This window comes from Melospiza georgiana, chromosome 3 (genome assembly GCF_028018845.1).
Source record: "Melospiza georgiana isolate bMelGeo1 chromosome 3, bMelGeo1.pri, whole genome shotgun sequence".
NCBI lineage: Eukaryota > Metazoa > Chordata > Aves > Passeriformes > Passerellidae > Melospiza > Melospiza georgiana.
In genome coordinates, this window is record NC_080432.1 from 69553936 (window position 1) to 69579830 (window position 25895).

General features: G+C 38.5%; 1 protein-coding gene across 2 annotated transcripts in view; it reads right to left on the reverse strand.

Moving 5' to 3' along the window:
* PLEKHG1 (pleckstrin homology and RhoGEF domain containing G1) overlaps nt 1-25895 on the reverse strand; it is a 125525-nt gene that overhangs the window by 79352 nt on the left and 20278 nt on the right. For both annotated transcript variants that reach the window (XM_058021159.1, XM_058021160.1), the window contains exon 3: nt 9166-9240. In XM_058021159.1, the coding sequence (XP_057877142.1) occupies nt 9166-9214 (49 nt within the window). In that variant the 5' untranslated portion in view covers nt 9215-9240. The remainder of the gene's footprint in view (nt 1-9165; nt 9241-25895) is intronic.

Genomic DNA, 25895 nt, shown 5'->3' on the forward strand with positions numbered 1-25895 from the left:
TGGAGCTCAGGTTCTCAACAGCATTCGATTTCTTCAGCATGTTAAATGGAAACATTATTTTTCTTCAGCATTTCTCTTATGAAACACTTAAAATATTTCTAAGCACTTCATTAAATGCACAACATTGATAGGAAATATGCAAAGAGACGAATACTTTTATTTGTAGGTCCTAAAATTACCGTTTGAAGATGTAATCTGAAACCTCAGTGCTCCAACACAACTCACCATACAGCTCCTCACACCCACTGATTACTCCATAATTACAAGGAGCCACCTTCTTGCAGGATTGAAGCACAGTGCTCTTTTAAGATTAAAGTCCCAAGAAGTGGGGTCCAGGTATGTAAGAAGATGCAGGTGTAAGTTTTTTCCTTCAAGAGGTTGAAATGAGACGGGGTGGTAAGCAGCAGAACTAACCAACAATCGATAATAATGAATATGGATTTAAAATACAATCAGGACATTTTTCATCAATGTTTCTGAGGAGAGAAATGACTAACAGTTCATGACAGACTTCACACTCAAGAAAATCATCTTTCTGTCATGTCTTCTTTCTGTCACAAGGATTACCTAGCAAAAAGATTGTCAATGGAATGGGTCTTTAAATACTTTGCCTGTTTCAGCAGGTCACAAAATATTTGTGTGGTGGGGTTGAGGAGGGCAGCTTTGGGACTCCTTCAATTTCCTATTTGAAATTTGCCAAATGCTGTAAGATTAGACCAGTGCCTCTAGTTAATATTGCTACTTCTCTGAAGGGGAAAAGATCCTCAAAATTTTAGACAGCCTTTAAACAAAAATAATGTATTTTACTACTACTCAGTTGTGGAAAAAAATCACTAATGACATAAGAAAAATTCCATTTATACCTATCATACTTACAGTGTGAAGAAGGGTCTCTGTGTCTCTTTTCTGAGTGACTACAGAGCTCCTAGGACTGGGATCTAATACCAAGATTCTCACAGGGTAGGGATCCTAACTGGGGCCAAACCTTGAATGCAGCCATTTGCTTTTTGGGAGAGTTGTAGCAGGGTCTTATCTTCCTAAAGGATTTCCTGTTGCCTACAATTTGTATTCATATGGCAAAACCACAAAACATTCATGGCAGGATGTTCCTTCTTTAGAAACACTGGCTTACTTCAGATATGACCAGACAGAACCATCTCCTGGCCAGACATCAGGCAAAATTCCCTAACAATTAGCCTCACACATGACTGACTTGTTTCTTCCAATATTGCTTTCCATTGTGAAACACATACCCTCACAAGAGATAAGATTTAACCATGAACATGAAATTTTTATGCAGTGAAAAGTACAAATACACAAACTGATAACCACCCTTCTTAACAAACAGACATTGAGAGCAAGCATGTGGTTTATAACGATCTCGACAGAAAGTAGACAAAACAGAACCCAAATAACTTGGATTGCCTGGCTTTCCTGAACCAGAAGAGTCCAGATTTCCTAGGACAAAGGTTAAGATCAAATTCTTACCACCTTAATAAATTTTTTGGTCATTCCATCATTTGAAGCACAGACTACATTGTGTGCATATGGGAAAAAAAGTGTTTACTTCACCTGGAAGCAGTGTCCCTTTTAAATTATTCTACAATATATATGCTGGAGGAACCATTGCCAAGATGTATGTAATGGAATTTATCTTAAGACTCACTCCACAAAAGCCACAACTAAGATCAGATTAAAAAAAATAAAATAACTTCTCATGTCTTGAACTCCACAATTGGTTTTGCAGTGTATTCTGACCAGAGAGATGACCAGAAACTAATGTGGATATAATTTAAAGAATTAAAGTATCTTGTTTTCTCTTTTGCCTGCACCACTAATGGATCTGGGCACAGTACAACAAAAGCAGCCTCCCACCTTTACTCGCCTTCCCTGCTCTCCTCAGCTTGCTGACTCTTCAAGAAGTTGACTTCAGGAGTTTGACATATCGCTTCAAAATTTTTTATTGCTCATAAAACATCAAAGCTACCTCCCCTGCTGGTTTATCAGCAAGCAGCATTTACCCCCTTTTTAAGCTAAATAAAACTACAGGGAACCAATTAAAAAAGCAAAACTACAACTAAACTTTCTTCTGTATATTTTAATCTCTCAAGTTTAAATTTAGCATATCAAGGCCTCTCAGCCCACTTCTAATGTCAGTGGAATAGTTTAAAATTACTGCTAGACATATAACTGGGTAAATAACAGTGATAGTTACTACTAGCAGGCTTACATTTGCTATCTATATAGCACCTGTCAAAATTCTTCAGAATCGAGCGGTCAATAATGGGGAGGTACCTGTGCTGCTGCAACTCAAACAGCAAAATGTGGTTTTATCTTTATTTTTACTACTTTGGATCTTTTGGTTTTAAGGATATGGTCAGCACAAGATGAAAGAATGTAACCTTGACGTTGTAATTTATCTTAAGAGTTGCAGCTCACTTTAATTGGTAGCACGTAATTCATTTTTGTCTGTTATCCTTCCACGTCCTTTAAGTTACTTTGGAAGAAATATGGCTGGGGAGGAGGTGGAATCAATGAATCTGAAAACAGATTTCTGGCTTGTCATTTGAATAAAGCAGCAAGGCAAAATATGACAGAAATTCCAAAAGGGAGGGAACAAGCACAGTTGTGGGGATGAAAGCTGATTTACATTTAAGAAACTGTTGAAAGACTAACTGTTACTATTACTTATTTTCCATATATTAACCTCGTGCAGTTGCCAGCAATCTGGATTGTGTTTCCACACAATGACATGGAATATACGATAGTAAAGAAAAACACCTCAAACCACCACCACCAAAAACAAAACAAAACAAGTCATTATGAAACTGGCAAAGGAAACTATTTTAAATCAGCATTTTTAATAGAACAATTTTCATTATAACTGTCTTTTTAGGCTGTTTCTGTTATTGCAGAACAGCAATTTAACACCTAGTAGCTGCTTTAACAACAATAACTGTTCTGTTTGGGGACAAAGTCTTCCCAATAAAGGAATCTCAAGAGAAGCAATGGTTATCTATCCCAATCTAGAATGAGCAGATGCAAAGCATACTGCTAAGCTCTGTAATCACAGAATAGCATGTTTAAGTTTTTACTCCAGGTCATGCACAGCTAAGACTCCATTATTAGAGTGTAACTTCTGGTTGGGGCCTTCTCCAAAAACTATTATGGTATTCAAAATATTTTTAAACACAAAAAGATAATTTAAACCTGCAATAGTTTTTTTTTAGGATCAGCAGCACATTTCTGAGGTGATAAGCAAGACAGATGCTAAACATAACACAAAAATTTAAAAAACCTATTTATAAAGTAGTGTTCAATCTTTTTGTCAAGCATTTTATAGACACATCTAAGCTCAAAATAATTAATAAATTCAATAATTAGACACTATTTACCATTTCTGATAGGAAAATGAATGTTTACACTTCAATACACAGAAAATTAGTATGCCATTTCATTCTTTTCTCTAGCAAGGAACCTTTGCTCCTCCAGGAATGTTTGAATTGTTTAAGATTTCTCTCAATTTGAAAGATCAATTCAGAAGCAAATTAATAACATTAGGACTCAGAAGGGCTTTAAAGAAACTAGCTGGTTTTCATCCAGATGCATCACATTTGACTGCTCCATGCAAGCCACATTTAGCCTCTCTATTTTGAACTACCCCAAATTGGTTATTTAATATGTGCACATTATTTGTGAAACATTATACACATAATTTTACATTGTGTGCAATTTATTGATAAAAAAGCAAAAAAAATGCATCAGATTCAACTGCTACACTTCTTAGTTTCTTGAGAACTAAGAATTAGTTACCATTGAAAAATGTAAGTAATTCTTTGAAAATGGGATCGCTGATATTAAAAAAACCCTCCATAGTTTTCCAAACCTCAAGTTTAAGCAGTTCAGGCTACATAAACTTTTTATAATTTGTGGATGACTGGAACACTGATCTCTGGCAGGATACCAGCCAGTCAGGACACTAGGGAAAGTGCTCAGCATTTGAAGAACAAGTCATTCTACCTGTTAATGGCCCAACCTTATCAGTGACTTAATCACCATGATATTACAGCAACTGCATCTTCACTTCTGATGAGGAGCAGACTTTGCTGTACTCAGACATTTCACAATGTTCAGAACAGTCTGCCTCTCACTGCCCTTCGCTGCCCTCGATCAAGACAGCCACCACCTCCTGCTCCTCCTCCTCCTCACTGAGCTGAGTTTAGAAGCCCATCTGGTTTCAGCCTGTTGGCGACTGAGAAAGAAAGTGGGACCCAGCCAGAGTGGCTCAGTGACTAAGGCAGTTCACCAAAGGGCTTTCAGGAAAATAGCCAGTGGATTCCAAGCTGTGGTTTAATGCCTCAGGCACCAGCAGAGAACATGAGCTGCACTGCACACCGCAGGGGCTGCACACGGACTGGCTCAGCTATTGGGAACGCTCAACTTCTGTGGGCTGGAGGCTCGCCCACATGTCAAGAGTTATGACAAGAGTCATTATGCCTTGTGACAACAGCCTACAGCCCCTTTTTCAAAGGAGGATGTGCCACCCTCTTGCAGTGTGCAGAGGCAAACCAACAATTTAGTGAGGAGTATGAAACAAAATAACCAATTTCATCACCCTTCCACTTTGCTTTTCTCCCATTTCCAATCAGATTTCAAATCTACTTAGGCTTCATCTCCTCCTTTTATAAACACTAGGGTTAAGAATTTCAGATATTGTCTTTATACAGAGACTTCCTCCTCCATCAAGATATGATCTTGGGGGCATTACAAGCTGCTGCAAAATGAGGCTATGAATAGTAACTAAGGAATAACCTGGCACAGAAAAATTAAATTACTGGGGATAGTGAGGATATAAAAGCATGTACTATGTTTTCCCCATCCCTTTTCTAGCTTCCAACCATTTTCAGCTAAAGGCCTTTCCTTAGTTTACAATGGCTCATTTATTTGGAGCTGTCTTCTCTTCGTCTCCCTTCCAACTCATGATTTTTAAAAATTCACAATATTATTTTGCAGGGAAGTCCACAATGTCCACCACCTTCTGCATAAATAGCCATGTTCCATCTCACCCACACAGTGTCAGCACACAGATTTTTTTGTGCCCATCTCAGCCCAGTGACTTACCATTAAGCCTACAAGTGCAATATCACCACAGTTTCCTATAACTTCACATGCACCTAAGATCAGAAAAAGCTTTAGATAAGATGCTTCATTTTCCCATCTATTTCTGTGTTTCTTTAAAAGGGGTGCAGTAACAATAAAGTGCAACAACAACTTTCTCCATGCACTGAAAGCCCACGCAGCACTTGGACAAAAGGCAGCACTTCCTAACCCATACAACCACACCCTGGCATTCCTGCCATGAAAGAGCCAGCCTTGGCAAAATCTGGAAGTAGGAATACTGATGCTATTTTCTTCACTGCATTTGAAGTGATCCATGGGGCTGTGCTTGCACGTTTTTCCTGTGCAATGTTGCACATTACAGCAAAAATAGCACACAAAGCTAATCCAGAGGAGTTACAAAACGCAATGAGACATCACAAGCAGCAACAGAAAGAGCTGGCAGGCTCCCACTAGTGCCACCAGGTACACAATGCAAGGAAAACCACTGCTTGTTGCTGTAGGATATTTTACAATGACATAAGCTTGTCGTCCACAGGGATTTGTCAGCGGCTGTTTATAAAGTCCAGGTGTAACATTCGTTTCCTTCAGGATGCAAGTGTGGACCATGAAGTCAGTAAGAGAGGATCCAGCTGTGGGAAGTCATGCCTCTTACTTAATGACAAAGTTGGTGTGGGAAGAGGGAAAGGAAGAAGACTTTGTGGGAGTTTAACATCCTCATGTCTTCTTCAAATATGCCTACTTTAGGGCACAGAAAAACAACCACTCGAGCTGACTGGAGAAACTGAATAAAGGTTCCCACATTCATATATATTTTCTAAGTGTTTTGCACAAAGCTACTGCTAAGGTAGCACTTGACTGATATCCAAAAAACTTAGTGTCTGGGAATCTTCCAAAGAGATACTAAGGTAGACCTCGTCTGGTTTCTTTGAAGCAAGCCTAGCTTTGTTATGAACAGCTGTTCGTGGGTATCAGGACAAAAAAAAATTAATCCACTATCCACAGGATGAAACACTTGTGTTTTATGAAAAAATTTTCAGTATCATCAAAATTTTGTTAAGCTAGAAAAGGTTTTAATCCTATAAAACAGATAATTTGTAGTGAAAGAATTCTACAATCATTCCCCTGAATTTTTGCACATAAGTTAACTCCTCAGCTCCAGATACCATCATGAGCCACTGTGAATCACAGCAGCCTCTCCAAAGGAGAGAGGAGGAATTTGAGCTGTGGCTGAGGTGTTCCTGTCGTAACCTCATTTCCAGCGGTTAACTATACTAAAAGTTTAAGAGTGATTTTTCAGCAAACACAAGCAAAAAAAAAAGCTAATTCCTTTGCAAGCTAAACCAGAAATACACTCAATCCACTTCCTGGTATTGACACAGTACATTGTTCTAAATGCATCCATTGTAAATAGAATATAATAGCTTTGCCAAAGGAAAACGGTTAAGAAATAGTTATACATGGATCGTGGTAGAGGAGTTTTTTGTTTTAATTTGTTTGTCTACCACTCCTTGATAGCTAGACAAGCTTCTTGAAAAGTATTTTTCCCTGTGTGATATGCACACACTTCCATCTTTGCAACAACCAAATCTCCAGGTCCTGGGTTTTTTCTCCTGATAGCACAAAGCAAGCATTGACATTTATAAATACAACTGTTGACTCTAGAAGGTTTGACAGAAGAGGTGGCAGAAAAGCAAACAGTCTGCCCACCCACTGGGGACCCTCCAGTCAAGGACTAAGTTACAGTAACTTAATTACAGGAAACTCCTTTCTCAATTGTCTGCTCCTGTGTGTTTCATGGCTTAACTGGAGTACATGGAGCAGTGGGTCAGGGGCAGGGAGGGGCACTGCTAGGTTAAAGCAACACTGGCTTTTTCAAAGTTTCCAGATAATCAGTTCCTTGCCAACACTTTGCTCAACCCAACTTGACCCCGATGAACACTGGAGGTTAATTGTTAGAAATCTGTAACAACAAATACACCTTTTTCTTTTCTTTTAACCAATGATTGCAAGAATATTTCTTTTGGGGGAAAAAACAAGCAGTAATAAGTTGTTATGATTTCTGGAAACAATTACAAAAGTTCACATAAATGTTTACGCACATAAGGATCATTGCTATTTTAATCATGAGAAATGAAACTCCCACTTCTCAATTCTGACTCAGTAATACCAGCAAAATATTTCTACATACCAGTTAGCTGTATAAATGCTAAGTAAATAGAGATGTATATGATCAAAGACTGACTATGGAAGTTTATCTTGTAATCCATGCTGCAGCAGCCACTGTCATATATGTCTGATCTTTTTTCAGTAAACATTATCATAACATTTTGAATGTATTTATTACAATAAAACAACACAACCTCTCATTAACTTCCAGCACTCATGACTTCATATCATTAGAATGTTTTATCTATAATAGAGCATTTTCATCAAGACAAAAAAACAGGTCTCTTAAGTGCAGTTTCATCATTATTCATTAGCTCATCTTATTTTTTTTAATCTAAAAATTAGTTCCTAAAGAGCAATTAAAAACAAAGCATCCAGATGAAACCTGGATAAAGTTTTGTTTTAGTAAACATTGCATTTGTTAAAGCACACACACAAAATCACACAGAATATTCTGAGTTGGAAGGGACCCACAAGCATCAGCAAGTACAACTCTAATGTGAATGGTCCATACAGGGGCTAAAGCTGTGACCTTGGCATTATCAGCATCCTGCTCTAACCAACTGAGCAAGGATATTTCATACTGATTCTGGAATAACTTCATGACCTCTTATCACAAAGTACAATGATAACTGCAATTTGAAAATGAAGATTCAGAATAATCTCATCATTTTAGTTGGCTATATTTTATTGAAGGCTTTTGCTTCAATTGGACTCATTCCAGTGCTTTTAGCATAAGCATTTATTTATAAGGATGACACACAACATGTGCATGAGAGAGCTCAGTTTTTAAAAGACTAGCTGTAATTGTTTCTCCCCTTGTGTTGGGAGTTCTCCCAGTAACATATTAAGCTTTACAATAAATTTTAAATGTAAATTTAAATTTTAATTCTCCCTTTACATGAAGAGAATTACCTTTCTCTGCTATATTTGATGCACTTCTTGAAATTATTATTGCAGCTTGCTCCTCCATGCCTTTCAAATGCCAAAACTGAGTTTCAAAATCTACAAAAATACTTTAAACTAAACTTTGAGACCTCTGTCTTAAGGCATAGAAGAAACAATCCTGAGCTGTAAACTTTAGTCAAACTAAACCACACATTTTAATTAATATAGTCCTTGAGTGAGGACAGCAATGATCTAGAAAGCAAGGATATAAAAGAGCTACTATAGTTTTGACACAATACTGTCAGAAACACCTCACAATGAAATAGCAAATTTCACTTCACACGAAATAGCAAATTTTTATAAAATGCTTTAATGACACATCCAGCAGTGCTTCTGGAGAAGGAATCAAATCAGGCAGGGCTACAATTGTCTTCAAAGAATGAATTTTCCCTGAAACTAAGTACCAAACCTTCAGATGTGGAAATTTAAAATTAATAGACCTCAAGAGGAAACAAAATAGTCTGACTGAGCATTTCAAGATTCCACTGATTTAGTGAAAATCACACAGACAATTCCTCCTTGTATCAATCAACCCATATCCTAAATATGTCAGCTTTAGTTCTGTTAGACTCAAGTATCCCATACAAAAAACTGGCTTCAGTTAACATCTCTTAAGATCAGTTAAGATCTCTGTAGCAAATGGGACAAAACATCTCCAGTGCTGAAATCCTAGCAGTGCACTTCCCCATTATTATATATTTTAGTACAATCATGGATGTTGGGCTAGGGAGGGATGGAGAGGTTACCCAAAGACAAGTAAAAATTTCCTGCTATCTAGATAAACATGCATATATAATACTGATCCAACCCCCCACTTAAGATTAAGGCCAGCAAGGGAAACTCAGTCTTTAACTTCAAAAAATTCTTCACAGAATCCAAACAGCACTTCTTTTTTTTCAATAGACAAAAAAATGGAAGAAAACTACTAACCTTCACTTCTGGGCACAGGCTCTGTAGCACCTGGTGTTTTATCTGGCATCTCTGCAGACACAGGCTTAGTAGAACCTGATGGACACAAGGCAAAGAAGAGTTTTCCATCAAAACCAGCACGTTTCAGCAAGGCACTCCCCTGCTCCAGAGCCCCTGTGAAGGATGGGCTCTCAGCTTTCATCGCTTCTGTGTCTGGGTGTAAGAAGCGTAAACAGACAAACTTCTCTCAGGATTAACTGCAGCACCATTCAGGAGGCTCTCAGTTGGATGTTCTACCAGGCAGGCAGGCACAAAAAGACCCTCAGACCTGAGAGCACTAATTACAGAAGTTATGGTGAACTTCTGCCTTTGATTTCACACATTTTTCTGCCTCAGTTAATTTCGAGTGAGAGGTCTGAACTGGGATGGAAGAGCTGCTTACACTCAGGTACTGCTGAAGTTAACCATGGAGTGACCATCTGGAGGGTCACAGCAGTTTGCATCAAACAGAAAATCCCCTAAATTAAAGCTTTACTGCACTGCAGAGCACCAATATTTCTTCCAGCATAGCAGTGGGCAGAGAAGAAAAGGCTGCTCAGGAAGGCAGTGAACACATCTCCTCTTACAGCAACCTTATGTACCCTCTGTGGTACTGGCCAGCGGTCAACATCTGGCCACCACACACTGGCTGGGATTTTGTATCCTCCTTTCCGGCATCTTTGAATATTTTTCCATCACCAGCAACGCTGACACTCCATTTTACATAATGAAAGCCTCAAGATCAGACAGGATGCACCAAGACCAGACAAATCAGAACAAGGATGATTCTCTGTCTGAAGGAGTTTGTGTGCCAAGTGGGACTTCATCTCAGCTGACAATCCACACAGTTCAGTGATGTGTACAGCACTGTACAGAGTGCACAGCATCAGAAGTAGTCACAGTAGAGCCCTAATTCCTAATGAATTTTGAAGATTTGGCATGCAGTTTTAAAGACAGCCATTAGATCCAGAATTATTGGAGACCTCACTGGATAACCCTGCAGCAGAACTGAGACTGAACTCAAATAAATGGCCCTTTTTTCCTCCCTTCTTAAATTATTTTGCTTTCAAATTCATATATCTTGTTTTGAATCCTATCTTCAGACATAAAATGAAAACATTTGTGCCCTAATGTCCAATAAAGATCTTAGGTTTACATTACAACCAAACTATACAAAATTTGTAGGATTTCTTAAGCTGTTTAAGTTGTAAAACAGTAATTCAGGTGTTATATCCAGGGCAAGTATATTTGTCATATTTAATTCACAAATATGCAAAATACTTAGAAATATCAGACACACATGAGGCTATAATCCACTAACACTTCTTAGGGTAGAAATTAATTTCTATTTAGCTGATGGAAATTCTACTAGATTTTCTGTATGATTTTCTAGATCAGCCAATTCATCTCTTCTCAAGATAAAATCCACCATGTCTTCCTCAGGAATTACTTTGTCCTTGACAGAGATATTTCACCCACATAACAGTACATAAAGTGAAGACTGTGAGCTAGCTAAACATCTTCTCTAATTCCCCCAAATTAATAGCTGTAATGCTTATCCACCTGAAGGTCTGGGTTTATGAGTTCATAAAACACAGCTGGACAGTGCCACAAACTGAACAAACAATTGTGACCACAACAGAGGCTTAAACAAGTATAAAAACCTCGGGGTCTCCAAACTCCTCTACAAATCTGCTGTAAAACAGAACCCACTCTCCACAAGACAATTAAAAAATGAATTTGTTCTTCAAACAGATTACTCAGATTTAATTATCTATGGTTATCATCACTAAGCAGTTGGCTAGAACAAATACACCAACTAATTTTAAAACTTGGCAAGCTTGTGTCTAACCCTCTGCATTCAATGATGCACTACATATTCTCTGAACATTACACAGGTTTATAAATCAAATTTCAGCTATCCAGTGACTTACTAGTAAAGTTGATAGGAACCAGTTAATCACACAATATATTTGAAACAAGAAATGTCATCAATAAATACTATATTTACTTTCTGTGATTAATTTTACAATACAAAATCAATTTTATTTAAATTTTAAATAAATAATTTAATATCACTTATTCAGGAAAAAATATGTTAAAATGGAAAAACAGATATTCACATATTTGTTTTCTGGTTTTGGTTGGTTGGAGTTGCATAGACTTGAAATAAATATGTTAAGTAAACTTCACCATGAAAATGGTCACAGAGTCACTTACTAACATATTAATGACAAAAAAAGATCTGTAGTCTCAGAAATAATTTTGGGCTTCTTCACTGACATTTTGTAGAGGTGCTAAATAGAAGCATGAAAAAAAGACCTTTTTTCTTGCCTCTTCTGCCCTGATTTTTATTTACGTAAGTCAAACCTTTCCTTGTCTAAAGTAGGCCAGCATTTTCTACTTGGCCTTCTAAGGAAGTGACAGCCTTGCTTTTCTGCTATCTAAACTCAAAACCAGAAAGCAATTTTACTGCAAGTAAGGCACACCCAAACAGTCATTTATGCGAATTTAATGGAGTTCCTGTGCTTATCCCTTGCTATGGAGCATGACCTATCATTCCCAGTACAAAACCAAGTGGGATTCAAATGGGCGTTGAATGACCTTGTCATTTTTAATAATGGAATAGTAACTTGAAAGCTGGATCATTCAATTACTGCACACAGACCAAGGTATTTATTGAACAGGTTCAGGCCTGCCACTGCCACAACAACTCTGTCTCAACAGCTCATTTGGATAATCCATGGCAATTTTATAAACTACAGTCCCACTAATGGTTTTCTACAGACTCGCCAGTTTAGCAGCTCTGCATTACAAAACATGATAGCAAGGGCTTAACACACTACTACAGTTTAAAGAAAGTCACCTTCTGTGCCTAGAAAAACACATCTTCAGAACAATGTCCCGAAACTCTCACACCTCCAAGATCCCTGAGTCCAGCTGTTAAACTGACACTGCCAAGTCTACCCCTAAACCATGTCCCTAAGTGCCACATCTATGTGTCTTTTAATCTCCATGTATTTCCACCTCTTCCCTGGCCAGCCTGTTTCAATGCTTGAAAAACCCTTTCCATAAAGAAGTTTCCCCCCACAAAGATTCTTGCCACTGTCTGTAATGGTTTTCAGTAATGAAACAGTCTGAAATTTGTGGCTGCTTCTTCTAAAGTTTACAGGAGATGAGTTGTACCAGAATTGTACAACCAGGTGCAAACATGACACAGTCTTCAGCACTTTTCCAATTCACTGTCAACTGAAAACATTACCTCTAAAAACTGAGGTCCAGTAACATGGCACAGAAAAGTGTTTTATTAATTCTTTAAAAAGTATACAAATCTATATATTTTTAAAAATACCTTTCCCCTTTTCTGTCTCATTAATGCAAACCAGTTCCATGCTATTGCTAGAAATTGCAGAATGTACTAAAAAACTTAAAAAAAAAGAAATAGAGAACTCTGCTGTTGTTTTCTGCAACACACCAAGTTTTGAATTATTCAAGAAACAGAAGTCAATGTTGAGCATTCCTTTACTTCTACAATTCCTCTTTTTAATCTAGGAAGGAAATCTCTGACAAAAAAGTATTAACCAGATGAGGAAACTAAATCTCCCTCTCTCTGCAGTAAGGCCAAGCTGGACTCATGTAACATTCAGTCAAAAAGTAGCATTTGGGGTACAAGCTTGCTAGTAAATGTAAAAGGAAATAATGCTGGCTCACTTTCTATACAAATAATTTCCACTTATCCAGACAATCTTAGTAGTTGTAGTATCCTAAAGCTTTTAAGCACCTTATGAAAACATTCCAGGTAGACCCTTCTAAATACTCTTGCAATATTATTATTGAAATAGTTCTAATTTTCTCTGAATCTCAGGCTCAGCTATTCTAGTAGTCCATGAGGTACCTTGTATTTTTTAGTCCATTAGTCAAAACTGCTACCTATTGCTTAGAGCACTTTTTCACTGAACATCCTAGTAAGAGAACTTGAAATACATATGCATTGATAATTTATGAATAAACACAGCTATACTGTTTACATTGCTCAGTTAAGCAAAATTCTTTTAACAGCAACCAAAACCAGTCAGATGTATGACCATGCATTTTCATGGGCCATAATCAGCCAGGGCCACCCAAACAGGCATACTGGGAGGTCCTAGTTCAAGAAATTTTTTGTTCCTACCAGTAGATTGATTTGCTTTTAAAATCCTGAGCTGCTAAAAACTGCAAATCAGCTTTAGCGTTATGAAAAACATAAGATCCTTTAAACACAGCATCTAAGCCAATAGTGTGCTGTAGGTGAATTAGTAAAACATTCAAATTTATAGCACATGGGAGGCTAAAAAACACTTCAAAAAAATCATGGTCACACAAAATATGGATTACTTGAGTTTCACAGACAAATATATTCCTTGCCTCTTTAATTAACTGTACTTTGCGGAAAAAAAAAAAAATAAAAGAAAACCATCAGCAAGGGTTTCCAACTATTCAAAATCACTATTAATCACAATTTTCACATTTAAAGTTTCATGGACCAATTTCCATTGGAGAGAAGACTTCTGTTCTACTTTCATTCTTTGAAAAATTTATTTCTATACTCTCAAAAAAGCATCCAGGCACTTGAAAGAGACCATTGTTTGTCACAGGACTGTTTGCAGATGTAACTATGGAGCTCAGCTATGTATTTATGTTGAACAATGATCATCACTAACCAAAATCTAACCTGACCCTCCTCCTTTGTGTCAAACCCTTGGCCCTTAGTCTATATCTGTTCCATTTAGCTGGAAGTGATCATATTCAAGAAAGTTGGTTGGATTTCTTCAGAAACTTGTCAAATTTCAACAGTCACATTTCAATGACAGACACTGCACTTCTCCCCCATCTTCCATAGGCACAATCAACATTAATATCAGATTCGGCTGTGGTCACTTTATTCACCATCAGAATACATGTTCCCTTATAATACTTTAATACAATTTTAAATGCAGCCTTTTACAGATTAAAATTAAATAGTCAGTGCTTTATACACACATGAATACATGTAAAACAACTGAACTCCTGAAAATCTACATTATATACTGTACCATTAAAAGAAAAGCTGTCTGTTGGATTATTTTTAAAATAGTATCTAGATGAGTTCTTTCTGCTGCAATTAAAAAAAAGGTGCAAGGGGGGGTAGAAATAAAATAGATACTAGTAGGTTTTTTGACATAAAATATTTTGTAAACAAATAAGGACAATAAGATGCCCAGAGACAGCCTGCACAGCCAGCCCCCCTTCTTGGATGAATGGTACTGGATGTTGCATTTCTGAATGTAAAACAACTCACAGAACCCCAAAACCAGCACTTACGTTCTCAGGTTTCAGGATGAACTCCAAACTCCAAGGATGGCTACGGTAAAACTCATCCTCACATCAACACACTCAGGCTCTGACATCTGAGTGTTAAACACTGCATACCATCTTTGTTAGAGAATAAGGACATCTGTCCCTGATTTTGTTTGCCTACAAAATCCCTTCTGGAGCAGATGCCTTGCTGCTCTGAACCCCACGAGAATAGCTTTGATCCCAGGTCACATAAGCCATAAAACAAGTTCATATGCTAACACTAACACAGTTCTTTCACATGAACCAAGAAGTGACACTGAATGAAACCCTAAATAACACTGACCTAAGGGATAGCAGTTATGAGGACATAAACCAAGCCCTCATTTCTGCTCCTATTCACCACCACCCCTCAGCCTTCCTACGTAATATGGCAGTACCTGATTAAGATTCAAATGTTATTTCAAGTTCATAGTTATTCCTTCAAAAATTGCACAGAATTCTAATGGCTCCTTCCATTCCCTTCCAGCAGCACTCTGGATGTGAGTTACAGCTTTCCTTCTTCAACAATGTCCCACAAAAATCTTCCAGTCTTTCCCCCCCTGCACATCAACACATACCAAAATGTTCCAGCTTTGAGGGGTTTTGCTGGAGCTGGGGGTTTGGATTTTGTGGGCTTTTTTTGGTAAGATACTACAGATTTTGCTGACATTCCCAAACCATGCCATCCTTTCACTTTCTTTTCCACAGAAAGGCAGTAACTGTGACACTTAAGACAAATGCAGCAAGAGATGAGCTGGTCCAAACAAGACCCTCTGATCTACATTGGCAAGAAGGAGCAAAACCTCCTTTACACACTTGCCCATTGATGAAAGTCACAGTAACATCACTCTCCTGCCCACTTTTTCAAAACATATTTAATCTACAGCATCCTCTGCCTAGTTTCTGGAACTAATCATCCATACTGTGGCTCCAATCCAAAACATTTAACTTTTTGCCAGCAGGCAAAGACCAAATCACAGAATCTCTTTGTCACTTTCATTCTGGTTTACTGCAAATTCACAGTGTTTGAATGTGAAAAACATCATAAATGTTTTAATGTAAAGAATTAGCTGTCTGGCTCCTCTGTGGTTTAACTGCTACGCGTTATGTCTTCCTCCTCCCATCTCTCCAACTTTTGAATCCATTCCCAGCACTATTCCAAGGTTTCGGTCATGGTTTTCCAAACCCACTAAAAGATCAAGTTCAACAGCTAATCACCATGTTTCAGTCTGCAAGGCATGACAGTGTGTTTTTTACAAAGTAACGCTAGATATGAGGTCTAGAAGGGCATGTGACACAATATTTTCTCCTTCAAACTTTGTACAGAACTTCTAGAAAAGATGAGCTATACTCAATTTTTGGTCTGTGTCCAACCACATTGCAAGGCTCCTTACTTAAAACAGCATATGCTGCTTCTATGCCAAGTGAAACAAAGAGGAAAACTCCCCACAGGGTCTTGTGGGAGGAGGAAGAGGGATCAAAACCTTGACTGACACTCCCCAAGTACCCTTATGAAGCATATGCTCAAAGCCTAAGCAGAAAGACATCCGCTTTAATTGGTGAAATGCATGCATTTCCTGCATGTATGCATTAACTCTGTGCTGATCACAGGAGTTTCTCAGCTCAGGTAAAGCACTCTCTTTCAAACTCAAGTCATCTCAGCGCAGTTTGTAGGAAATTCCTTACTATGATTAACCATTGCTATTTCTCTTTCTGTAAAACTGAACCACTGACGAGTATTTTTGAAAATATTTTTAGCAGTGTTGCACACGCAGCTTTGCCCAAGATGACAAGGAAATCACGCAGCGCTGCAGAATGTGGACAGAAATCCACTCAAGGCGGCGCTGGCAGCGGCGGCAGCGCATCCTTGCCGGGATGCTGGGAGCCGCGGGCACCGCTTCCAGCGCAGCTCCCGCAGGTGGCACTGCCGCCGCTGCTGCTGCACCGGGAGACAAAACTGAGCGCTTGCAGCAGAACCTGCCTCTCCCTCCCGGTCAGCGTGTCGGACAAGGGGTAAAAACCATTCTGAGTCGTCGTACCCATCACTCGAGTCTGCATTTGGGGGTGGGTAGCCTGACAGCTAAACTGCTCTACCACCTTTTCCTTATTTCAAAACTCCCTATAACCGGAATGAACAGAATTATTTTGTAAAGCACCGGGCGTTTTTCAAATTATGTACACATATTGCTTCTCTCATGTCTTTGTACAGCGCAGTTAATCTCAGCAGCTCTTCATTAAAGTTAAAAAACCGCACATGAACAAAGGAAAAAACAATCCATCAAAAGATCATGTTTCACTTACACACAGAAAGTCTGTCACTTCAGACACTTTCTTTTGAATCTAAGCTTGAGAAAACAGACAGACTTAGGTAAAGTGGCTCAGCACAGGACATGCCTGACATATCCTGATGAAAACCAAGGAAAAGCAGGATAAGCAGGTCAGTCCCGAGATATTTAGGGACTTAGAGGCAAGTCCCAGCACAGACCGCTGAGAGTACAGCAGCAGCAAGTCATCGCTGCCAAGAACAGCTATCGTTATCACAAAATACTGTTGTCATCTACTCAAAGAAATCTGCTACTCAACAACCATACAGTGAAGCACACAAAGTATTCTAAGCAAAGCATTTTCTGAGCCAATTAAGAGCCCCACAAAATGCATTACATGTAGTTACTCTGCAAAAACCAACCAACAGCATGGTTTTCTTCATTAGCTCTTAGAAAGATAGAGATAAAATCTTTTAACTGAGTTTTCCTTACATTGCTTCCTGATTTCATTTTTTAGATAATAGTACTTCTACTGTTAAGTGCTAATTAGGGCCACACAAAGAAAACTGAATTTGAAACAAACCTATTTAAGAGAAACCCAAATGCCTCAACATAGACAAGAACTCACAGTTCAACATTTTCTTTATTACAAGAGCTTATTTCCAGCACCATTAATTTGTGGCTCTTCAGTAATGCATACACCAAGTGCAGAAAAAGGACAAAGAGCATGTACTATGCACACAGACCAGTTACAGCACTAAAGAGACTACAGGATTTAAGGGTACAAGTCCCCATATTGTGATAACAGCCAAACCCGTGGCCAGAACTCTAACAGTTGCCAAAAAAGAATACCTGACTTTCCCCCCAACAAATTCTTTGTCACTGTCAGAATTTACACAGTCCTTTTACCATGTCATCCTAAATACAGTCTCTGGATGTTGGGTTTACAGCTGCACTTCTGCCTAGCTCACCACTCACCCTCCCAGCTAAACAGTCCAGGCAACTGTTCAGACTTTGTGGGGGAAAATAAAGTTTAAAGTATATTTTCTTAAATCTACATTAGTTATTTTGTCTGGTCACTAGCATCCCCTCTTCTTGAATCTTTCTCAGGAGAAATACAACTACAAATGCATTAGGTCTTGTATTTTGTCAAAGAAAGTCCAGATGAGGGCCATCAAGTTTATTAGAGGGATGGACTACCTCTCCTAGGAAAAAAGGCTGAGACAGTTGGGGTTTTCCAGCCTGGAGAAAAGAAGGCTTCAGGGTGACCAGATTGTGGCTTTCCAGAATGTGAAGCAGGCCTATGGGAAAGCTGGAGAGGGACTTTTTTTACAAGAGCATGTAGTGACAGGACAAGAGAGAATAGCTTCAAACTGAAAGGAAATAAGTTTAGATTAATTTATTACTGTGGGTGGTGAGGCACTGGAAGGAGTTGCCCTGAAAAGTGGTAGCTGTCTCACCCCTGGAAGTGTTTAAGCCAGGTTAGGTGGAGCTCTGAGCAACCTGGTTTTGTGGAAGGTGTCTCTGCCCAGAACAGGGAGGATGGAACTAGATGAACATTAAGATCTCTTCCAACCAAAGCCACTCTAGGATTTCATTCTAATGAGCTGCAGAGGTTAAACCTCACTACCAGGCCAGAAGTTTTGGCTTAATAGATGAAGAAAAAAAATTCCAAAACATTCCACAGCTGGATGTGAACCTGTCAAACTTCTTCAGTAGCAGAGATTGCTTTATAGTGCACATAGTTAAGAAAAGGAAACTGAAGAGGAAAGAATTTCAGCATTGTTTATCAGAGAATTTCTCAAATTCCTTTCAAAGCTCTGAACTTTGCTACAATTAGAAGAGATGCTGATTGTAGGGATGCACACATGCAAAGAGTCCTTCTTTAGTCCTTTTCACATTCTGTCCCCTTTAGTCTTTTTTATATTCAAGCCTCCGGTGCTCAGCAACTACAGTTTTATGATTTCGGGTTAAAGACAAGGACTGCTGCTGCTGTTCCACTCCACTCACAGATATTAAAAAACCAAACAAGCAAAGGAGCAATAACCCAGCTAGCACCCGAGTATGCAGCTTTTATTCCCATTTCTCTTTTATAGAAGAAAAAACAAGCAAAACAAACAAACAAAAAATCCTCCAGACTTGCAGCTGGCTTATATAGTAAAGAGCACCTGGTACCTGCTTTTACAGGCTGTAAGCCTCCTCCAAATTGTATTTTCTATTAGACAGGTTGTGTAGCACTTAAAAAGATGCTTCTCTTTTTACATGATGCCTGTGCTGGGAGTATCACGAAACAACATCTTGGAAAAGACCACTGATGGGTAAATGCATCATTTCATGGAAGAAATAAAATCAAAACACGCTGCGAGGAAGCAAAGCTGTTGTTAGAGCCCAAGGAATCCAATTACAGAAAACAAGTCAAATAACAGTGAAAATAAACTATAATATGCAAAGCCTTAAACTACTTGAATCCAGTCCTACATGCTTAATAAATATTACAGTGACAGATAACACACCAGTGAACCCCAATATATCTGAAAAATTTGATCTAACAATGGTAGAAACAATCTTACCATGTCTGCAGGTGTTTCACTCTCTGACACTTCCTTTTTGTATTTTTCATTTCTGTTTCAGGAAGTTTCTTGACACCCAACTAAAGCTCACTAACTTTGTCACGCTTACTCATCAGAAGAAAGGAAACAACCTTGTCATCTGCTTAGTAAGGACATCAGGCTGCCTCTATTACGCAGGGTAGCTTCTCTTGAAATCACAGGACTATGATAATAATGAAGGTTTTTCTGGGGCTTGCTTCATTTTAAATGAAAACTTCATAGCCCTCTTACAGAGAAATTCCTTATAGTGAAGGTCAGTAGAAAGCTATTATCTATGGCAAGAATGAAATCTGTATGTGTTTAAACTCTGTACAGGGCCAAAGTCAAGGCACTGAGATCGGGAATGACATCTTCCTCAACTCATATAACCAGTATGCAATGTAAACCCTGACAACTTGACAGAGATAAGGTGCATCTAAAAGCAAATACTCCAAGAGTACAGAACAGCCCAATGCTTTTCAAGGGTATAAATACAGAAAAGTGCTATTCAAAATCAGCTGTTTCAGGGGTATTTCTTCTCTGCACTTAAACACATTTCTGAAAGCTCCTCCCCACCCTTCAAAATAAAAACAAACCAAAAAACAGCAAACCACAAAATGCTGCTCTGCACCAAATTAAAAATACAAATTTATCCTCTCACGTGCATATTTTTTAAAAGCACCACTGTTTTTCTTCCAATTTGGCTAACAGCAGAGAAATTCATATGCATCAACTCCAATTAGGTTGCTACACCTCTTCTGTAAAATACTTGCAATATGTTTGGATTCACTGCAAATTTTCAAAGAAATAACTTCAGACCTCATTGTAAAAGAAAACCACAGAACTTCCAGAATAAGGTCATACTGATGAAAGACAAAAATGTCAGCACTGCCCAGAAAGTCAGTTTACTTTCTTAAAAATTTTCCTAAACAATGTTAATTGCAAGTAAAGAAGAGAGAATGATATTTTCCCCTTCAAGTGCAAATTCTTGAGGAGAGTTAAAGCGGGGGGGTGGGGGGAGATACAACGGAATGTTGGTTTGGCATTGCTGACAAGGGGAATGTTCATGAAGGGGAAGCCTACTTAAAACCAGAATAATGGATAATTATTGCTTTATATGCGGATCCTTCATTAGTTTTGTCTCCATGACACACAGTGACACCGTTACATTTACAAGGAAATACTCAGACACAGATGCACCATGAGGAGAACGGGCCCCTACAACGCCCATTTGTGCGTCTCCTTCAACTGCAATTGCCTGAGTATGGCATTACTGCTGAAATGAGAGGTTTAGATGTAGACTTTATAATTATTAGAAAGTAATACTCAGTTAGCTTTTCCAGAAATTGTCATTTGAGTGGCTAGCCAAAGTACAGCCATGCACAACTACTTAGGCATGCCCTCTGAAACACGTTTGTTGCAGGCTTTTTACCCACAGCCACCAGAAAAAGTCCATATAACTTTCTGACTACAGTGAAGTATCATTAATGAAAATTTTGGGGTTTTGTTTTCATCACAGAGCATGAAACATTAGGAAACCACACAGCAAATCACATAAAAGAGTCAACAGTTAAAACTTTCTGAGCGCTGACATACTCCAGGCTCCGAATGCTGCTGAACCTGGCAGCCCCCCAGCCCTGGCTCAGGACCAGCTGACTGGTCCTGACTGTAGGACCCTTTCACATTCCTCCAGCCTTTCCTTCTCCCTACTTTGGGAATACATACATCTATGTGTATATATGTATACATATTTATATACACACTGTGCACACATGTTAAAAAAGAAGAAATTAATAACAGACAAGCTAACAGCATTGAGTACATTCCCTTGCAATTTACCCAAATGAATGGCCTCATAACTCAGATTGGGACATTTCCTGTAAAAACACTTCACTATTTATCAAGCCACTCCAGAGTGCAACTGTTGAAGCATGGCTTGCAAACAACATGCTTTCCAGAGCCAAAGCCTGCAGTTATCTACAGAACACTGCAACTAGTGGGGATGGAGAAGCCAGAGCCCTCTTGCTGTATATTAGCTTTAAAAAGCATGCCCTCAATTCAGAGTTCTGTAACTGCAGGCATAGTCCAACCGGCCTTTGTGGCACTGAATTGCATATGCAGAGCACAGAGAAACTACAGTTTCAAATTACATTCATGTTTCAGCTCTGACAGAACACATGCATTTATACAGTCATTAAATATACTCATTAGAAAAAATAAGGAATATTAGATGAAATAGAACTAGAAATGGAAAGGAAATTATTTCAGCACTTGTACTTGATCAGCACAAGTACAGAGTCTAGAAGACTAAAACTGGTAAAAGGGAAACCACTCACAGTAACAATTTTTAACCTGCCAGAATTTCCAAAGGAATTTGAATGACCATTTTGACAGAAGCAGGTGACAAGCTGTTGAATTAACATTTCTTTTGGGTTAAACTGCTGAATTCTCTAGACAAGCAAACTCCTTCTATATAAATACATAAAGCCTCTTATCTCCTCTATTCTTTCTCAGAAGAGCCAAATTTCTTATTAAAGATTGAATCGCCAAATGCAAACCTTCACTGGCTCCTGACCAAAATATTACTTCCATTCAGAAAAAACACATGGGGAAACAAATAACATGACTTTAGAGGATTATAGTTGGAAAGGCGATTTCCTTCAGATGAATGTTTTTCTCCTTTCTACATCAGTCTAAGAGATATGGTTTGATCAATCAGTTGTTTATAAGTAATTCTCGACAACTGCATGGAGTCCAAGCCATTGTGCACTTTGATACTTCATTCACCTTCTCAGAAAATAAAATAAATAACGTGGACTTATCTTTCAAACACAGAAACAAAGAAATACCTATTATGTGCTAAAATAACACAAAATCCAGCTATAGCAATACCACTGAGAACTCCAGAAGAATCTATTTTTAAGAAAACAGCTTTATATTTCATTGGTCATTTTATCTAGTACTGGAAACCAACAAAAATAAGGGCAGGGTGTGAGCGGGAATCTCTAAATAGGCTTGATTAAAGTAAATATTCAAAGGGATATTACTCAAGTCAGTACCAAGAGCTTCAGCCAGTTTCCAAAGCCTTTTGAATTCTCAGAGCTAAGCCCGGTGAATTCAGATGAAAGTTCCTTTTCTTCCACTTTTAAGGGAAGAAATAACTTATGTGAACTTTCTGCAAAACACCCTTCTGAGTTTAGTAAGTGGGGAACAAACCTAAAGCACTGCCAAGACATACAGCTAACCATTTATAAACCTTTATGTTTCATACAAATATTAAGCACTGATCTACTGAAACAACACAGAGGTATTCCAATAATGCTGTTTCAAGTTATGTAATACCATCCCCTTAGTACATAAAAACCCCAGCTCCTCCATTCTTGCTGCCTAGCCCACATTTTGTCCTCAGAGGAACACAGGCACACAGAGTGCATACTAACAACACCAGGTTCCCACTTAACCCAGCAAGAGGCACAGCAGAGTGAGGAAACCACCTGGCCCTGCCTCGCTCTGAGACCATGCCAGCCTATTCAGTGGGGCTGCAGGAAAAAAAAGAAAAAGTCCCTGCTGTATTTCAAACACACTCTAAGAGCTATGTATATTACCACAAAAAGCAGGGAACTACTCTATCTGATCAGCAAATGATTTTCTATAGCCCGCTAAGCCTTACTGCATTTAGGCAAGAGGAGCAGGGGGAAGATTTGCTCCCTTTAAATCCAATGACAGTTACTTGATCTCCTCCTCATCCTGTCACAGTTCCCACAGCCTTGCAGTATTCCCAGAGATACCACCAAGCTATTAAACTTTTCCCCCAGTGGTCACCACTACGTGCTCATCCACCAAGGCATATCAAAGTGCCAAGTCAGTTCCAAACTCTTCTGTTTCCTCTTTCCCAGTTCCAAACTCCTCCTTTTCTCTCTACAAAACAACCAATGCAGAAATTCACTTTGAAATAAACAACAGCAATTCTGTAGGGCAAACTTACCCAAGCAAGGAATGAAAAATCTGCAGAGAAATGCAGACTGAGAAGATGTGCTGACATCAAATAAAACATGACCCTTGATCTTCCCCGCAGTGAAAACACTCATGGGATTTCTGGACCAACCTGCAGATTCTCTGATGCTGAATAAATGCTGAGGTCACATTGCAGGGTTTCATCATCAGAAAAACGAAGGCTATTCTTAAATTAATGCATTAGATGTGCCCAAAAAGTGCTCCTGGGTGCAAAAGCAAGCTGGGACAGAATAAGACTTCTGTGGTAATAAATAATCCTAGTGTCCAAAACAGGGTACATAAAAGCCATCTCTCAAGTGATGGCTGACCTGCTCTAGAGACTGAGTCATGCCTGGAAACTGTCTGTGGAGAAGGCTGCCATTTCCCACCACCACACCAGCAAACATGACCATCACAGACCATCTTCTCCCAGGCCTGGGAACACTCCTAGGCCCACCTGAATTTTACACAGGTGCAACCTTACAGCACTCCTCTCTCAGGCCACCTATGCTCATAAAAACTTCTAAAAAACTTAGAACAATCTTTTCTTAATTGTGCATTATTACACACTTCAAAGATTTAAAGAACTCTGACTGGAGACAGAAAAACACCTGCTGGCATAAAAAGCAGAACAGGGAGAGAAGAAAGTATAATTACATGCAACCGAACTCCCCTTCCCTTATGCATATGCCACTGGGTCAGTGTTTACTTTCACCTTTCAGTCCTGACCTTTAAAACAGACCAAAACCTTTCCAAAAAAAGCATAATTTTCTGTCTCTGCACTTTCAGCTCCTGTGTATCCAACAAATGGTGGATGCCTCCTTCCACTGTGTCAGAGCAAGAGATTTTGACACAAGCAGAGCTCAGGGGCAGTTGCCCAGCTCTCCTGTAGCAAGCAAATTCCTCTTTTGGCTGTTCCATACACAATCCATACACAAGTTTAAGTCTGGGCATCTCTGTGATATTACCAGCCAAATGCCAGCATGAAATGTAAAGCAGATCCTTAGTGGGAGGGAATTTTCTGTGGTTTGGGGGCTTCAGGTTTTCTCTTAAAATCCAACTGTAATATAGTTTAAGCAAAAACTATTAAAGTTTGGGAAGAAGTTGCAATGAATCACAGTTGATTGAATGAATCATAAAACAAAGGCCAAACTTCTTTAAAAACTGTTCAGTCATTTTAGCATCTACCCCAGCTGGTGGAAAACAGGAATTCCGGGTACTTAATAAAAGCAACTATAGTGAATGTTAAGGCAACTACCAAACTTCAAAATTACCAGTTATTTTTAAAAGCTTTGAGTTTTTACATCTAAATTTAAGAAAAGTTTGATCTATTATAAAACATGTAAACTATGTGGCACTTCTTTCGAATTGTTCTTACTACCAAACTGGTAAAAAACCCCAAAAACAAAACTACAAAACTAAGGAACAGGGTTTGAATCATGTAAACTGTAATGGTTTGAATTAGCATAACCTTTATAGTATGTCTAGATGTATTTTGTCTTTTTCCAGAGTTAACTGTCAGCAAAATTTACACAGAAACTCAACTGTTTGGTTAATTAATTTGTTACAAAAGTTACTAGCTAAAACAGATTACCTGTAACTACCAGCCTCAAATCTATGATGCTGAAAATTCAGCATATTTCTCTAAGGAAATAAGAGAACTGCTCGACTTTTCAGAGAAGTAACTAGAAAAATATATTTTTCTTTTACCAATTCAAGCATGTATTAACATGGAAATAGATAATCAAGTCCATTTCAACCACATACATGTTCTGCTCTTTTCTGCAGTTTTGCTCTTTTTTCTACCCTGCAAGAACTCCATCAAAGATCTATTTTAACTGATGCATCAGAGTGCACACTTAGCAAGATTATAAGAAGATTCCAAATGAAAAAAGACTATCAACCTTTTAGCTGCAATGAAGGAAAAGAAATCTCTTAGGAAGAACACTGAATGCTCTACAAAATTGAAGAAGATGGCCCACCCAGTGCCTGATTATCGGGTAGTGTTTTACATTCCACTTTTCCTCTGGGATACTGGTGCCTCCCCCAAGAAGGCTGCACTCCACCTATTCCCAAGTGGGAGCCTACTACTGTAGACTGCAGGGAAAACCCTATATCCAAACTAACACTTCATATAGAGTATTAAATACACTTTGAAAATATTCCATCCAAACATATCAGAACACCATGGACACTGTAATCTTCAAGATATCTACCATGAGCAGCATTTTTGTGAGTAGAGGTTTGCAATCCTAGATTAACATATAAGAATCATCAAGGAAAACTTATTTGTTTACTTTTAGTGATAAAGATCAATGGCAGGAAGCATGATACTATAGAGATATTAAGATATTTGTATGATGTCTACTTATAATTAGATGAGTGTTTACATTATGCTTTCCACACATACAGAAAGAAGCGTGCATTTTTGTACCAGTACTGCCCATTCATTTTAAGGAAAAAACCCCAGCTACTAATCTCATTTCCAGCAAGCATGCAGCAGCTTATGTCA